General features: G+C 39.8%; 1 protein-coding gene across 4 annotated transcripts in view; it reads right to left on the bottom strand.

Annotated features, from left to right (window-relative positions):
• Positions 1–17,490, bottom strand: part of GRM1 (glutamate metabotropic receptor 1) — a 198,411-nt gene that overhangs the window by 44,924 nt on the left and 135,997 nt on the right. For all 4 annotated transcript variants that reach the window (XM_074818696.1, XM_074818697.1, XM_074818698.1 and 1 more), the window contains exon 5: positions 1,427–1,673. In XM_074818696.1, coding sequence (XP_074674797.1) covers positions 1,427–1,673 — 247 coding nt within the window. The remainder of the gene's footprint in view (positions 1–1,426; positions 1,674–17,490) is intronic.

Genomic DNA, 17,490 nt, shown 5'->3' with positions numbered 1-17,490 from the left:
TTAAAGCTACACTAAGCAGTAATTTTTCTTTGTTATCTCAATTATATGTGCAAAGACTTGATTTATGCATTTGTGTTAATAAGTATGTGTCTGACTGCAAGGGAATTGCTTGCCTCTATTTACAAAGTCTGACCTAACTCCTCTATATCTTTGACTAAAAAAATCTCAAGTATACAACGCTCAACAAGAAGACCAAACTGGCCAGCTTTTTTATTACTATTTAATTGTAACAAACTGTTTAAATTTATATACTGTTTAAATATAACAAGCAAGGCAAATAGCAAATGGAAAAAAGGGTGGTCAGTTTTGCTAATAAAGGCTAGTAATAGACATAAGAGTTGCTTTAAGGCCACTGTGTCTTACAAATACGCTTTGAAGGCATATGCCAGACTGCAAACTCCTGTGTGTTTCAGAGCACGCTGTGCAGTGTTGGCACTCAGATGCATTTATGCAGTAAGCCCAAAGATGGAGTGAGAGAGTCTTTTATAACACTTTAATAGCTCAGCAGGAAAACTAACTTCAGTGAAGTAACCCCTGAGTTGGTTTAAGTTAATAATGGATTGTGTACTTCAGCAGCTCAATTAAACTTATTTATAAAAAAAACCCAAAACTCAAAAATAAATTCATCTGGGAGGTGTCACATATAAAGTAGTTGGACAGAGTCCACAGAACTAAATGAAGAGGAAAAGATTTCTGTCAGCTGGCTCCTGTAAGAGAAACAAAGGTGACGTACAAGTCCACAAAGTTGCTGTCTCACCCATTGCTTGGGTACATACTGGGTCTGCTCGGGAGGGCTAGACAGTAGCAGCTACCACAGCTGGAATTTACCAGACCCCAAATGAGTAAAACACAGTACCTTCTGTAAAAAAAAAAAATTATTTGTCCTGCTCTACTCAGACCTATGTGTAAACTCTGGAACAGTCGATCTCAGTTGGAGTGAAACAAGTTAAGGCAAGCACACAGGAGTTCACCAAGCAGACCTAAATAGTCTTTGGCAAGGAGGCAGCAGAGCTCCAGTTGGAAAAGAAAGAGGTCTACAGCCTTACCTTCAAAACCTTAGCAAGCAATTGCTTCATTAAATTTCAATCACGTCTATTAGGCTTTATACATATTAAAACCCTGGTGCTGAACCCCAGTGGTACCTCAGACAACAAAAGTTTGTGAGCTACAAGGTCTGTCCTCTCCTGAAACACTAGAAATTTTACAGGCTGTACTGTAGTTCCTGTACCAATACAATCGACATATCATGTGTTACCAGTGTTATTCCTGGCTATTGGTAAAACTAATCCAGATAACGCCATTTATATCTCAGTATGCATGCTGTATGCTTCAGTGAAACATCCAAAGAAATCTCCATCACCAAACCCAGCAACATTCCCCCTTCCCAACATCTGGTTTAATTAGTTGAGATGAAACATCTCTTTACCTTCCAGGGGCATCTCCCTTTTCATCAAACCAAACTTCTTCTCCAGAAATACCGATGAACGAGGATTTAAGAAGGAAGTCCAAGAGCTTGCTGCCATCAATCGGCTTCATAGCATCACACAGCCCAACGTGTCCAGGGCAAAGGGAATGATGCATATTTTGTAGCCCATGAGCCATAGCATATATAGCATTGATGACAAATCCCATTTTACTGTCCTGCACATAATTTTCTTCTAGGCTCTCGTTGCCTACAATAGTAAGAGAAAAGTGTTATTATAAAAATGATGAAATAATATGAAAATATGAAAAAGCAATGAGATATAAAAAGGGATTTTCTTATTCCTCTTGTAAAGCTTTAGAAGCATAAACAAGGTGCCAGCCAGGGACTGTAATTAAATTAAAAAACCCAAACCAATTTGTTTTTCCCCAGAAATTTTTAATTCACTGAGAGTGAAATGCCTCATGAGAAAGCACCAGTTTAACCAAATTGCAAACTTTAATTTCTCCTTTTTTGGATTTTTTCCTCGTCACTCCACAAAGTTATTTATGCTAAGAAGGGTTAAACAGCCCAGCATCAGAATGATACATTCACAGAATTACAGAATCATCTAGGTTGGAAAAGACCTTGAAGATCATCCAGTCCAACCATCAACCCAACATTAACAGTTCCCAACTATACCATATCCCTCAGCGCTATGTCAACCCTACTCTTAAACACCTCCAGGGATGGGGACTCCACCACCTCCCTAGGCAGCCCATTCCAACTCCTAACAACCCATTCTGTAAAGAAATGCTTCTTAATATCCAGTCTAAACCTTCCCTGGCGCAACTTGAGGCCATTACCTCTTGTCCTATCGCTTGTTACTTGGTTCAAGAGACTCATGCCCAGCTCTCTGCAACCTCCTTTCAGGTAGTTGTAGAGGGTGATGAGGTCTCCCCTCAGCCTCCTCTTCTCCAGACTAAACAACCCCAGTTCCCTCAGCCGCTCCTCGTACGACATGTGCTCCAGACCCTTCACCAGCTTCGTTGCCCTTCTCTGGACACGCTCGAGTAATTCAATGTCCTTTTTGTAGTGAGGGGCCCAAAACTGGACACAGGAATAGAGGTGCGGCCTCACCAGTGCCGAGTACAGGGGTAAGATCACTTCCCTGTCCCTGCTGGTCACACTATTTCTGATACAAGCCAGGATGCCATTGGCCTTCTTGGCCACCTGGGCACACTGCTGGCTCATGTTCAGCCGGCTGTCAATCAACACCCCCAGGTCCCTCTCTGACTGGCAGCTCTCCAGCCACTCCTCCCCAAGCCTGTAGCGCTGCTGGGGGTTGTTGTGGCCCAAGTGCAGCACCCGGCATTTGGCCTTATTGAAGCTCATACAGTTGGCCTTAGCCCATCGCTCCAGCCTGTCCAGATCATTTTCGAACATTTCAGCTAGAATAATTTTTGAAAGCAATTTGCTTGTAAATTTGATTTTTTTGTCACATTTAAAGATTTTTTTTTTTAAATATCATGTTTTTGAGGGCCATGATATCAATATACCTTCAGTGTTAATAAGCAAACAACCTAAATCAGCATCACTTCTCATGTTATCAGAATAATCATTTTAGCTAAGTGTAGTAGTAGGTATGCCAGTTTGGGATTGCCACAAAATGTCAGACGAAGTTCAAAACACTAAAAGACTTTTTATGTGACTGCAGCATGAGCAGACACTGAATTCTCTGTCTGTTGATCAGAAAAAATGTGGCAGTGAGGGTTTTCCCCAAACATAGGTTTTAGCTCTGATCGGCTGATGTGCAGGCACTGTCAGAGGGTGCCATTTGTGGTTGTGTTTCACATCAGCTCCCCCTGAGTCCTGGGCTGTTCCTCTGCTTCCTGTCATGAGCTGCTGAACACTGTCAGTGCTGACCCCGAGTCATGGTGGACCTGTGCTGCAGGGGTCCCAAGGGAAGTAAGAAACCTCCCTGTTTTGTTTCCTTCCCCTGAGTCATTCTACCACAATATGCTCCAAACTGCAAGATGCTTTTATCTGTAGACCTCCCACGTTACTCGGTGTTTAACAGGCATTTGCAATCCAGTCTCCATTACTTTGTCTATGTAACACCTTGTCTACACTAGGGAAGTAGGATGTGTGAGAGACTAGGTGTTAACTGACACTTCTCAAATCCAGGTTGGAGAAGATGTCATTTTAATATGAAGACAAGAGGAAAATCTACAAGTTCACTGAAACTTTCAAGTTAAAATATAGTTCCTTCCCCCAATGTAGATATGATATGGCTTTCAAATAAAATCATGAAGACCAGCCTTACATTTATCCTTGGAAGTGGCTCTGGTTTGGTAGGTCTGCTCAGCTCATTTGCCCTACAACTCAGAAATGTCAACTGGGGATTCATTTAGATAACAGATATCCCAAAGCAGAAATTTCTAGCTTGCTTTCTCTGGGTCTCCTTCATACAGGACATTCATTGCAACTAGGCAAGAAAATCTTGCTTCAGTAACTATTTTCCAGATGAGCTGAACATAGCAAACAATTGTGATGGTGAATTCAAAGAGCCTTGTGAAAATAGCATAATTTGACTGAATGAGTTCATGTGCTCTTCTCACTGCCATACATTCACCGCCAGCACCACCAAGCAAGGAGCAGCTGGAGAAATACTTCCCAGAGGCAACATATCTGTCATTTTCTTTGCAGGAGAAGGTTCATAGCTCCCATTCAAATTGCATGAAACCAACACCATTCAGATCCATGTTCAGAAACACAGAAAAACTAGAAACCTTATATGTAAGCTGACAGAATATTTACCCAGGGAAGCAGCGAGTATGCCAGTGCATCTACCCTCACTTATGTACTGCATATAGTATGTACAGCATAGTCTAGACATCTGTTGCCTGAATATGTTAATGTGCAGTCTGAATATACTATTTCTAGGTATGTTTTATTTGCTGATCAGTCCTTTGGGATTAACACATTGTGAATTTATCACTGACTCTGCTTTCTTGTAGTGTGTTTTCCATCCCTATGTGAAAGGAGGTGGAAAGCCCCTGAGCTCAGTATGGCAGTCCTCTCCTTCTTGTGAAGTTTCTAGGCAGCAAGTCACAGAAGAGATCACAAAATGACTGATAATGCACAGCACTCGGTATCAACTGTTTTCTACCTGAAAGTTATCTCAGATACCTCTTTAATTTCTCAGTTAGTTAAAAAAAAGGAATATAAACATCAATGACACTTTCGGGATATAATGATAGCATCCATATGTGTTTCCTGAGGCAAGCATTCATGTGGCTGCTGGAGGCAGAAAACTAAATGTAACAGAACTTGCCAGTGTTTAAAAAGAGGCCATTTCCCTCAAGTATGTATTAACTCAGCAAAGCATGCATTTGGTTTCTCATATTTCAACACAATATGCATACCTCCAAAGAGAATAAATATTTGATGGTGGGAAGATTTGCTTTTGACTAATTAGGACTGAACATCCAGTTTACATTAAGGTTCCAAGCATACGGTCCACACTGCAGAGGTGACTGCCTTAACATCACCTATAGAAGTAGTTGTACTGCAGTAGAAAGCAATGTGTGAAACATCATATAGTAATGAATTATCTACAGGTCAGTAATATAAACATCCCTATGTGTAAATAAGATATTTTCCAGTAAAACCAGTGTGAGAAGCCATGCTTTACCTAAACTTAACTTCCTGCAGTCAAAATCCATTTTATTTAATTTTCATCATTGTAAGTTATTGATATACTTATGCATTGGAGCTTGTAAAAATTCACTTATAACAATCAGTAAGAAATGTGTGGATTTTTTAAAACAATGAAATCATGTAGTTATGTTCAGCCAGAGAAAAAACAAAGGCAATCAGTGTTCAATTGAGTTTTCACAGGACAGCTTTTCAATAAATGCAAGAACTATATTATGTTTGCTATGGGGCTTCTCTGTAAAGTTGTATTTTTCCTCAGTAGGTGTTTGAAATGTAATGAAGGGTGAAGCAGAACTCTGGACTGTGAAGCTTTTATTTTTCATTCCTCTCTCATCCTTTGGAAAAATTACCATTGATCTACAAAGGCTAATTTGAACACTAGGGTATTAAAAATAGAAAAGTATTATGTTAGCTTTGTTTTGTTTTGTTTTGTTTTAATTTTAGGGACCGTAGCTTTCACTAAGCAAAGAAATATTGTAAGACACGTGAGTACTGAATTAATTGAAGTCACTCAAATTAGGCCATCACTTTTTTGAATGACCTTGAAGAATTCAGGTGTCCTAAATTTCATACTTACTTATTTTTATATTGGATGCAATGCAAATCTTCCTTTAATAATTTCATTTTAACAGCTCCTCAATAGTCTGGGTAATTTTTTCTTATCACAGTTTTGATTTTAGTCTTTGTTTCTGTCAATCAATCTTAAAGCTGAAAAAGGAGGAGGGTAATAGACACATACACTACAAAAACAAAAAAAACCCCAAGCAACAAAAACCCCAAACACCACACCCTGGCTGCACACAACTGAAAAATGCTCCCAACACTGCTAAAGGCAGTATTTAAGTCGAGTGGGAAGGTAGAGAGGACAGACCAAAATTTCACGAGTTTTTCCTTTTACCATAACGTGCTTCATATCTAACTATTATTAGCTTCAGCTAGGTACTTAGAAGGACCTGAAGGTAAAGTAACCATGAATGTAGTCTAATGCCTTTGCCGTGAAGTCAGAGTGGGGCTAACAGTGTTCTCAAGAGTAGAGTGGGTACTTCTGCAAATCCCACTAGACAAACTGAAATTAAGAAAAACTATACTATCAGAATTATGGCTAGAAATGAGTTAACATTCATGTATACAGTAAGATAGGAAAAGTCTATGTTAATATTCAATAAGAAATAAAGCATAAAAATAATCCTTTGGATTACTCATTTGCAGTCCTCAGAAAGGCTAAGGCAGGAAGGAATTTGGGATAGAAAGAAATGTAAAAACATTTTGGTTGGAGAATCTGATCAATACTTAGCCAGTTGGTAAATTTTGAACAAACACACACATTTGGTAAAGAGCACAGTCTGTTCACAGATGACTCTTGATTAGAATAAAAAGCCAAAATCTGTTGAATAAAATTGTTATAAACGATAATGTTTCATCTGGAATAGGCGAATAGTTTTATGATTTGTTACTAACGGTCATCTGCTGAATATTCAAGATCACATAAAAAAGATTTTGTTGTCTTGGTCCAGTTAGCAACTATTATGAGAGCTATCATATTTTCTGATAGTCCTGACAGAGGCCTGAAGGTCTTAGGAACTGTATATACTGCCTTCTTGATTTGTAGTGGTCCTTCCCAAGATTAATATGTTTTGTAGGTAGGCCATATGAGGTTTTAGCTTTGTTGCAAGTTACAATATGGTGATGTTTACATTTAATATGAGTACTCATTTAAGCCAAAAACAAAAAAAAAATCTTCTGGAAGCACAATTGGGGCTAAATTTCACTGGGAAGGTGAAATAAAAGAAATTTCCCATACTTGGCCTGTGTGTGTGTCAACTTGACACAAAGCCATGCCAAAAAGAGGGCTCCCCCGACAAAATGCCAGGTGGCCGAGCAGGGGTTACACCATGAACTGGTAGAGCAGTAATCAGGCTCGCAGCAAATGTCCGTATGCTTTGGAGAAATCATGGGGGCAGATTTCTTATGCTCTCCCTCAGTCCCAACATATCCTGCCTTAACCAAAGGGTGGTCAAACACTGGAACAGGCTTCCTAGAGAGGTGGTTGATGCCCCAAGCCTGTCAGTGTTTAAGAGACATTTGGACAATGACCTTAATAACATGCTTTAACTTTTGGTCAGCCTTAAAGTGGCCAGGCAGTTGCACTAGATGGTCATTGTATGTCCCTTCCAACTGAAGTGAATTAAAAAAAAACAAAACACAACAAAACAAAAGACCCCCCAAATGACTGAGCAAACGTGCCCATCTGGCTCTGTATGAGTTTGTGTAGAGATGCGCTAGTGACATAGCATGTCCTTGGAAAACAATGGAAGTCACATATCTTGCAGTGTCTCATGTTAGAGAAGACCTGACAAACTTTGACTGCAACAAATTTGTGTCACAGGATCTTGCTAGGAGCAGGGCAGAAGGCCAACATGCTGAACTGATCAGTCATTTCAAATCTGGGTCCCTAAAGGTTACAGCTAAAGATTATTTTGGCAACTAAATGACACATGAAAGGTGATGAACAGTCTTAGCTTACTGTGATTTTAGTAAAATTTTAGTATACTTGGCTTCTTAGAAAAATTAGAGCATTTTTATTTGGATGTTTAACTAATTATACTTTTGTCTTTGGACACATGGGAGAGAAAATGCAATCAATTCTACATTTCTGTTTTGTCACCAATTCCTTGAAATAATTTTTTTTTCATTTTGTTTAGTAATGGCTAATCCTCTGAATAACTATGCCAAATTAAGATTCTATGAACTAATTTTTGCAAAGAGCTTCATTTGCTTAAACTCATTTGCCATTATGGGTTCAGATATTTTACAAATATTACCAGTTCACTCCCTCTTATATTCTGTTTATAACATCTTTTATATTATATAACAACAAAGATAACAAAATTATTTAACAAATTTCACTTTAAGGCACTGCAAAATGAGTAACAGATTATACTGTCTCTAAATGTAATTAGTATAACAATGGTGTGTTCAAACCCTGTGTACTAACTGGCTTTTTCTCTTCATATCACCTTTGATATTTGAAAACATCCAAACACCCATCTCTTTCAGCCCGCAATCAAATATACAGCTACAAGAATTTCTGAAGTTGTGTTTTCAGAAGCGCGTGCCTTTTTTCCAGGCAATTCCAGCTGTTGCTGACTGAAAGGCCAGGGAATACTACCTGATGACCAGAACAAGCAATTGTGGATAAGGGCTGCTGGCTTCACTTGCCATGGGCTGTCTCAGTGACCTTGCTTTCTCTATGTGCAAGCTAATGTGACCGCAAAAAAATTTGTGGAAAAATGATTTCATTTTTATGTGTTTTCTCAAGCCAAAAGAGGGTCAGAAAAATGAGGTTTTGTTTCAATCTCAGTTAAAAAAACGATTTGTAATTTTCATGAGACAGAATGATAGGCTGAATAATTTGTCACAGACCATAATAAATGCTTCAATCAACCTACAACAAATAATCCCATCATGGTAAACTATCGTTTCTTGTATGGCTTCTCCTCCCAGGAAACCAGTTATTATACTGTTTTCAAACAAAAGCAGACCATATATGTAATGATTACCCCTTCACTTCCTACTTAGATGTCTGCCTCTTTGCAGCAGGGAGGCAAGGTAAATACAGTGAAAGAGAGGAGAGATAGGACACACAGGGAGGATAGTAGAAGAGCTATCAAAAAGACACAAGATAAAACAGGTAACTCAATTCCCATTGTATGTGAATTATGTTTGAACAGATGAAGCTCCGCTACTTGTCAGGTAAGGGTGAGAAAGGATGTATTATTTAAGAAAAGGGATCTTTCCTTAACTGCCTCCTGAGCATCATGTCACCCGTCTATAAAAAATAATGCAACACTCTATAGAATTTCAAGTTGCTCTGGCCTTTGGCAAGAAGAGAGGAAGCAGAACATTTACTGGGACAGCTAAAAGGAAGAAATATCTTACAATATGTGGGTTCTACACCGGATTTCAAAACATGCTGATAAACATTTGACATCTTACAGTACTCATGAAGCAATAGATGGAGTTCACAGGGTTGTAGACTTCATTTTCAGGATGTCATTAAATCAGAAAGGTTTCGCTTCCATTCTCCAAATGGTTTTTATTTCCCCAAGCAAAGAGATTCAATTCCTGCAATTATATTTGATGTATTTTTCCCTGAAAAGCTAGGATACAATTACAGTTGCCAGTTGAGATACCCTGCTATTTTCTTTCTGAGCACAGAGAAATCTATGGGTCTCCCATATGCTACTGCTTTGTTACATCTGGTGGATGTTGCTTTTTAATCGGGATAAGTGTACTTCTATTCTTCTATAAAACTACAGAAAGAAGTGAAAGCCATTCAAAAGCTGGGCATTCAGCAAAAGCTCCTCAAAAATTTGCATTAGAATTCTCTAAGTCATTAACAGCAAGCTGATTGCAGCAATATTTGTATGCAATGGGTTATTTTTTTCACTAGCAAAGTTCGTCAAATAACTAATGAACCTTCTTCTCCTGGAATAAAGTTGGTATTGAATTTAAAAGTGTTTGGGGTTTTTTTACTTACTTTTATGAATATATCTTTCACAGAAGTCAACTCAATGGCTAAAAGAAACCAAAACACAAATTCAGCCATCAAGGCATGGGTTCTCCTTCATTTCAGATGTCTAACACCTAAACTTCAGAAGATTAGTCCCCTTTTTAGATATACTATACACTACCAGTCTATTCAATTTCCTTGTCTGTTTTGTGAGGATGCCACATTACTCTTCAGTATTCAAAAAGAAGTGTCTTCCTTTGTTTTTCCCTGTGTGTCAGAAGCAATGGGGGAAGATTTTAATTAAATTTACTTTCTTGGTTCTCCATATCATGTTATGTAAGCACATTAGGGCTTTAAGAGCTTAGTGTCAAAGCCTCTGGAATGAGGTTGGCATACACAAAATACAACAGTGCCACAGCAAACCTGAAATATTATGAGAAAAAATGACTGCACAAGCTGCTGACTCACTCATTAATCAGATGCAGGGGGAGTCTCAGAGTTGTTCAGCACTGGGCAGGAGAAAGGGGAGTGAGCAGTGCTGCCAGCCCTACGTAAAGTCTGAACTTGCACGTTCAGCCCATCCACCATGCAACTTGGGAGTGAGACAAAAGGAAACCAATCTCTAACTGCTCCTGTATTTCCCAGTCTGCAAACTTTGCTGAGCAGACACAAGAGTCTGAAGCTCTCTTCCCCTCCCTGCCTTTCTGCCCCTCCCCATGGACATTCAGACTCTCACACCAGAAAAGGCAGATTTAAGATGTAAATACCAAGTGACAATGCACATAACTCATGCTCACGCTGTGGGAGATGACAAAGCTGTGTTCGAATGTGCCTGTGACCAAGATTGCAGAGAGAGCTTTCCTCTTACGTCTCCTCTCTAGTGACCCAAAGGAGCTAAGCAGGGGATGAGAAGGCTGTCATTTTCCAAAGGCTGGCTGCAACTTCAAGTGAATACAAAGATTGGGCATGCCTGATGTCTGTACATGACAGTGCTGGGGCAAGCAGGCAGAGCACGTCTGGGTGAGATATTATATATTCACAAACACTCTCAGCTGATATGCAGTGCTGCAGGCCCTGTCTGCCTTTGGAAGAAGCTAGAGGGAAGCTGGAGACCTTTGCAGCAGCTGGCAGCATGGCTTTGCCAGCACCACATCACTGGGAGGCAGGTGAGTGCAAAACAGGCCTGTGGTGGAGAAAAAGTTCCTCTTCCCCTTCTCCATAAATCTGCATTGCCTGCTCTGTCCCTCGTGTTGGCTAGCAGTAAAAGAAAGGACTCAAAGGGAAATATAATGCACCACCTAAAGGCCATGCTAACTGCACAGCTCTTTGCATGCCAGCCACCCCAGGAGAGGGCTGTCTCTTCCTTCACTAGGCTGCCCCTGGCAAGGTGTAGCTCTGTACCATCACAGGTTGGCAACCTAAACATATTGTCCCCACGCATTCCTATCAGTGAGAGCTGAAGGAAACTGATCACAGAGTTGAAAGCTGCAAGAACAGGTGTCCACAGAAAGTATTTATAGCAACAGGAAAAAAGAACAGGAAACTGGATAATAAGCAGAGAACTTCCTCTACAAGTTAATGTATATGGCACATGCTGTCAAATGCAGGTCTGGAGAGATACACTTATAGCAGATGGCTTGACAGAAGCTCACCAGCCTAATAAAGCTTCTGTAGGGGATGATATTATGGCCTGAAGCCTCTGTGTTTCTTCCCACTGGGTTAAAATTCTTCATAAGGAATTTTACTTAAGAAAAAAACTAGGGTTTATGGCCCTATGAGGATGATTTGCTGAGATTCTTTCTCCTCTAAACAGACCTGCAAGCTGGTATTTGAAATCTCTTCTGTATATATCCACTGCTATAAGCTGTTAAAGTCTTGGCAGGAAATTTTAGCATCGCTTCTTTGTTCCTCACTTTTAGTGGAATGATCATGATGAAATAGCTCTGCAGCGAAGACTGTTTTTTAATGAAATAGAAACTGAAGAATATACAGAGTATATCCCAGTGCAGGGTAAAAAGATGGGCCCCCTTCATAACAGAAAGAAAGATCCACACCCATGATATTTGTATATGTTCTTTCAATGCAATCAGCTTGAGAAATACAATTCACAAAATCATAGAATCATAAAATGGTTTGGGTTGGAAGGGACCTTAAAGATCATCTAGTCCCAACCCCCCCTGCCATGGGCAGAGACATCTTCCACTAGACCAGGTTGCTCAAAGCCCCGTCCAGCCTGGCCTTGAACACTTCCAGGGAGGGGGCAGCCACAGCTTCTCTGGGCAACCTGTTCCAGTGTCTCACCACCCTCACAGTAAAGAATTTCTTCTATATATCTAATCTAAATCTACCCTCTTTCAGTTTAAAACCATTCCGCCTCATCCTATCACTACATTCCCTGATAAAGAGCCCCTCCTCAGCTTTCCTTTAGGTACTGGAAGGCTGCTATAAGGTCTCCCCAGAGCCTTCTCCAGGCTGAACAACCCCAAGTCTCTCAGCCTGTCCTCACGGGGGAGGTTCTCCAGCCTCTTGATCATATTCACTGCCCTCCTCTGGACCTGCTTGAGCAGGTCCATGTCCTTCTTATGTTGGGGCCCCCAGAACTGGACACAGGAGTCCAGGTGGAGTCTCACAAGAGCAGAGTGGAGGGGGAGAATCACCTCCCCCAACCTGCTGGTCACAGTCCTCTTGATGCAGCCCAGAATACGGTTGACTTTCTGGGTTATGAGCGCACATTACTGGCTCATAGTCAGTTTTCCATCCACTACTACCCCCAAGTCCTTCTCTGCAGGGCTGCTCTCAATCCACTCATCACCCAGCCTGTATTTGTGTTTGGGATTGCCCCAACCCATGTGCAGGACCTTGCACTTAGCCTTCTTGAACTTCATGAGGTTTGCATGGGCCCACCTCTCAAAACTGTCAAGGTCCCTCTGTATGGCATCCTGTCCCTTCAGTGTGTTGACCGCATCACACAGCTTGGTGTCATCGGTGAACTTGCTGAGGGCGCACTCAGTCCAATAGTGAAGTAACATAACAAAAATTGTCAGGAACGTTAAGTTTTAAGGTTATTGATTACCTCCTTTTGGCTATTATCTTAATTCCCGTCCTTTGGAATTAATAGACTGGAAAACAACAGAGGAAGATAACTGTCCCTATCTGAGATAAATCAATTTCTGTATCTTGGACTCCCAGGCAAACACAGTTCAGTATCAGTTCAAATGGTTTGAAAAGAAACATGACTTTGTATTTATGTGCCATCCTTTTCATGGTTGCATTCATGCACCAAACTGGGACTAACAACTGCCATAATGCATGAAATGATGAACATTCATTATTATGCACATTCTAATGAAGATGTTTGGAATTAACTCTGTCATGAAGTGAGTAAGCTGTAAAGATATTTAACCTACTTGAGGATCATTAAAAAAAAAATCAATATTTGGCTTTTCTAGCTTATGGAAATTCATCCCCGAATACAATACTGTGATCACTGATTGGAAGACTCATGGAACTGAGCAGGAATCTGGCACAGAATAACAAAGGCTTATTAGTACCTATGGTCAAATACCCAAATGTAATATTCAAGGCTTAAAACTAGAAACCAGTAAAATTCTGCTTATGATTCTGAACTAGAGGATTCCATCAAGACGGAAGCAGTTTAGGCTTAAAAAAAATCTACTCTAGTTTAGGTAGTTAGGACGTAACATTAAATGACACGTTCATTCTAAAAACAGGCAACATAGAAGATAATCTGAAGTGCTTCCAGTGCGCTTCTTAGACACAGAGAGTAATTATTATGAAAGCTTGACAAATAATTATTATGATTAATTTGTTTTTCTTAAAAGCTGGACTGTGTACAAACTGCTTGCAAAATGACCACAACATGTTCTATTATTTATCTGAAATTATTATTTAACTTCTGCAGCAAGACATTATTTTTCAGGTCCTATTTTAATTAGAAATGAATATTTCATCTTATAAACAGGAATAAAATATGCCAGCTGATTTATTTTTTTTGTTCCTTGATTGAATGGTTTGTACATGTAATCAGCAAAGACACTGATTTCAAATCCAGATACAGCATTTGAAATCCATCTTATTATTTCATTAGCTGAAATTTAATGCTGACAAAGGCATTTGAATGGTCAAGCTCAGGCTTTGCATTTAAAGGACATAGGCAATAACACAGTTATTTTAATGGAATATTCACAAACAGGGTCAACGGAAAGGAGGGTTTTGCCCTGTCTGATCCTGGTCAGAGGCCATACTCTGATCTGGCATCACAATCCCCCAATCCCAATTTATTCTTTGACTTTGATTCTTTCTTTTAAAAATTATTTTCTCTTCTTTTCTTCTGTCCCCTTGGGAATATGACAACAGGGAATTCAATTTGTTACTCTTACCATGTGTCCTATAGCTTCTTCTGTCACTCCCAATCCAACAATAAACTATCTTTGAGACTCTCTCTCGGACTCTACAGGGTCCCACAAGTGCCTACGCTCCCAAAGCCTCAGCCACTGTTTAAATGCAATTGGTTATTATTGCAGAGACCTTGGATGTGACTGATTCTCTTGCTTTCTTTACAGCCTTCCTCCTGGATCCTGACCCAGTCTCTCTAAGGACAGGACTCCACAGAGCCCATTTTTTACATGACCTGAACTCCTGTGGAGAAATGATTAAAAAGAAAAACTCAGCCTTCAGTCTTCCCCTCTCCCTCAGGTAACTATGTAACCTTGCTGCCTTATTCACACACTTCATTAAAGACATATTTAGAACTACTATTCTTAACATATCTGTTATTTGGAACAAGTCTAGCAGATAATGAATTGCTGCTACTCTTACCTGAGACAGGAACAAACACACTTAAAATCATATTCATTCACAAATTTAAAGAAATATTTGCAGATTTTTATGTTATTTGGCTAGCTTCAATCATGCTTTTCACTCTTAAAAAAAAAAAAAAAAAAAAAAGTTGAGTTAGATACCCTTACAAATATCCTATTATAACACACAATGATGGAAAAATTAAAAGCACAGGAAACAAGACTGATTAAATTTCAAGTGTCATGTTTTTCATATGAAGCCTGAGACTTTATCTGAAAGAAAGAGACAGAACTCAGTAATTGTGCTGCAGCTTTCAGAACATTAACCACCTTAGATACTTAAATTAGGAACCTGAATACATATTCAGGCACCTAATTAATTGACTTGATTAATACCTGAACTTCTCTAGCTGCTGTTGTCTTTCATGGGAATTATGGGAGATCAGTACCCTTAAAAATCAGGCCAATTTATCTAGGTCTCAGAGCATGCACTTCAGGAGCCTAATTTTCAGCATCTTCATCAGAAAATGCTGGTTCAGAGTTGAAAATTAGCAACCTTCATACTAACCATAGAATGTATTACCACTGAATGGGGCAAAGAAGTTAATAGAAATCTAGTCTTAGTATATGTTAAATATTCGGCACCAGAATAGCACCCAAAACTACTAGTCAGGGTCTTTATATCAGAGCGGAAAAATATGATAAAAATAATAAAATACACACATTCATTAACCTATCCTCTCTGGAGGTGTATGCTCCTATCTGGCATGGAGACAACAAATGGAACAAATCGCGTAATCTCTTTTCTGTCCATTGATCTAGACCTGTAAACATCTAAGTACTAGCTCATGGTTGTCAGTGTATGGGCATGACATCCTGAGGACTTCAAAGATATGAGTCAATAACTCACGTTAACATCAGACCAAATACTCCCCTCATGGTAGGATACCAGCCTGTGGCTGGCAGGCACAGACCAGCTGGCCTAACTGATCTTTTTCTATTTTAAATTCCAGTGGTTCTGTTTGAGTCTGAAGAATAGTCAGGAAAGATATCTAATATTTATCATGCTTTAAAACAGTATTGATTTAAGATAGGTTTCAAAATTCTTACATGACAGTGTACCACCCATCAGTCAGTACTATTGGTTTTCTTTTTCTTTTATTATTATTCTGAAATAATAAACCACTTCTTCCTCACTTCTCTTCTTAATGTTAAGGTGGTATTAAGAACACCAGCATTAGCTGCTCAGGTATAAATCAATATGAACACCAATGTGTCTCACTTCTGCAGAAATATAGCTCACTCCAAATTTCTCCTTTGCCAAGTTTACTGTTGGTTTTGCGTTGTTTGGTTGTTGGTTTTTTTTACATAGACCATATCTTCACACAAGAAACCTTCTGTCTGAAGGGCTAGCTCCTGCAACCACATGGCTGCATGCCGATGGGGTGGATTTCAGACGTGCCATGTGAGTAATTGCTGTGTGCCCAGACTAGGCAGCAGCCCTGCAGCCGTGCAGTTGCTCCCAGAGACTCCCCTTGCTCCCTGGGATCAAGGGCAGCTGCTGCAGCTGCTATGGAGCTGAGGAGCAAAGTGGCCACCCTAACTAGTGCCTAGTTGGACCATGTTATAATTTAACAGAGCACACTCTCAGTTTTTGGTTTAAATTAAGTGTAGTCATCAAATGATTGTTAGGAGGATCCAAATATTCCCTTGTAACCCTTTCAATATGCAATATGTTAATTGCAAATACACAGATCACAAAGATTCACTCTATTTTCCCCTTAACTGGGCATATGCCCAGAGCTGTGTCCAAGTACAGTATCACAGAAAAGATTCATTTTAAAGCTTAGCTAAGATTAGAAGCTTCTGAATGACATATGCATGAGGACAATGTATCACTGATTAGCAGCGAACTAGAGCTAAGCAAATCAGAAGATAAAATAACTGGCCCTAATCTTTATTCACACATTAAATCCAACAGAAAAACAGAAACAGGATTCTTTCAGATCTGAAAGAATTTTAAAAGCATTAATTTCAGCATACCTTCTTTTTTCCTGGGTGTAGCCAAATGTGACAATGCAGAAAAAAAGGGCTACCCAGTCCAGACAAACACAAATTACTGAAGTATTTGAGAACTCACAAGAAAATGAGCACTTGTGAATTTTTAGACAAAACAAACCTGGAAAAACAGGCAGAGTAAACTGGCCTTTGCAGAAAGCAAACAGTACGTTGCATAGCATGATGTGTAGAGTGCTATCGCTTTGAAGAGAACAGCCTTTATCTTCTATCCCTACAGAGCTGAGCCTGAATCCAGAGCTAAATTAAAGGTTTGAACTTGCAGGTTCCTCCAAAGCTGCTCTCTATTATATGAATCTAAAAAATATAAGCTGAAGGAAACCTTTGGAAACCATCTTGTCTCGCACCTTGCTGTGCTGCAGTGGCCCTCTCTGGCTCAGCCAGCAGCCCAGTTTAGCTGCAGTAGCTGCTTTCATTATTTTTCCCTAGTTTCCTCCACACTAGAAGATTTCCACGCTCCCCCAGACCTCCCAGTGTGAGTGGAAAAACAGAAGTTTATTCTGGCAGCACTACTCTTTGGGGCACATGCCTTCCATCAGACTATGCTCCCTATGAGTATCAATACAGCTTATTCTGACTAGGAAAGCTTGTGGTTTGTATGGTTTGAGTTTTACTACTCAGGCTCATCATCTATTGTTGTTTACACCACTGCTTGCCCAACATATATTAAGAGGAACCCATTTATTTTAAGAACCCTATTAGCTACTTTTCAGAAAATATGCTTGTGCACACAGGGTATCTCTGGGCTGCAGCTAGACATGTGTGTGTGTGGGTTTGCGCCTACACACATTGGCCTCTACTGTATCTCCTTTGCACCTGTATTTATGGGGTAATGCTGCCAGTAATGACAACCTGTAAAATTGTAAGCTGAGTTTAAAAACATTCCACCTACAGGGAAATGAGGAAAGGGACCAGGAAGGCTGACAGAAGGCAGTTGGCCTTGTTTTCAGATCAGTTAC

Source organism: Strix aluco, chromosome 3 (genome assembly GCF_031877795.1).
Source record: "Strix aluco isolate bStrAlu1 chromosome 3, bStrAlu1.hap1, whole genome shotgun sequence".
Classification (NCBI taxonomy): Eukaryota; Metazoa; Chordata; class Aves; order Strigiformes; family Strigidae; genus Strix; species Strix aluco.
This window is presented reverse-complemented; position numbering and strand designations above follow the sequence as displayed.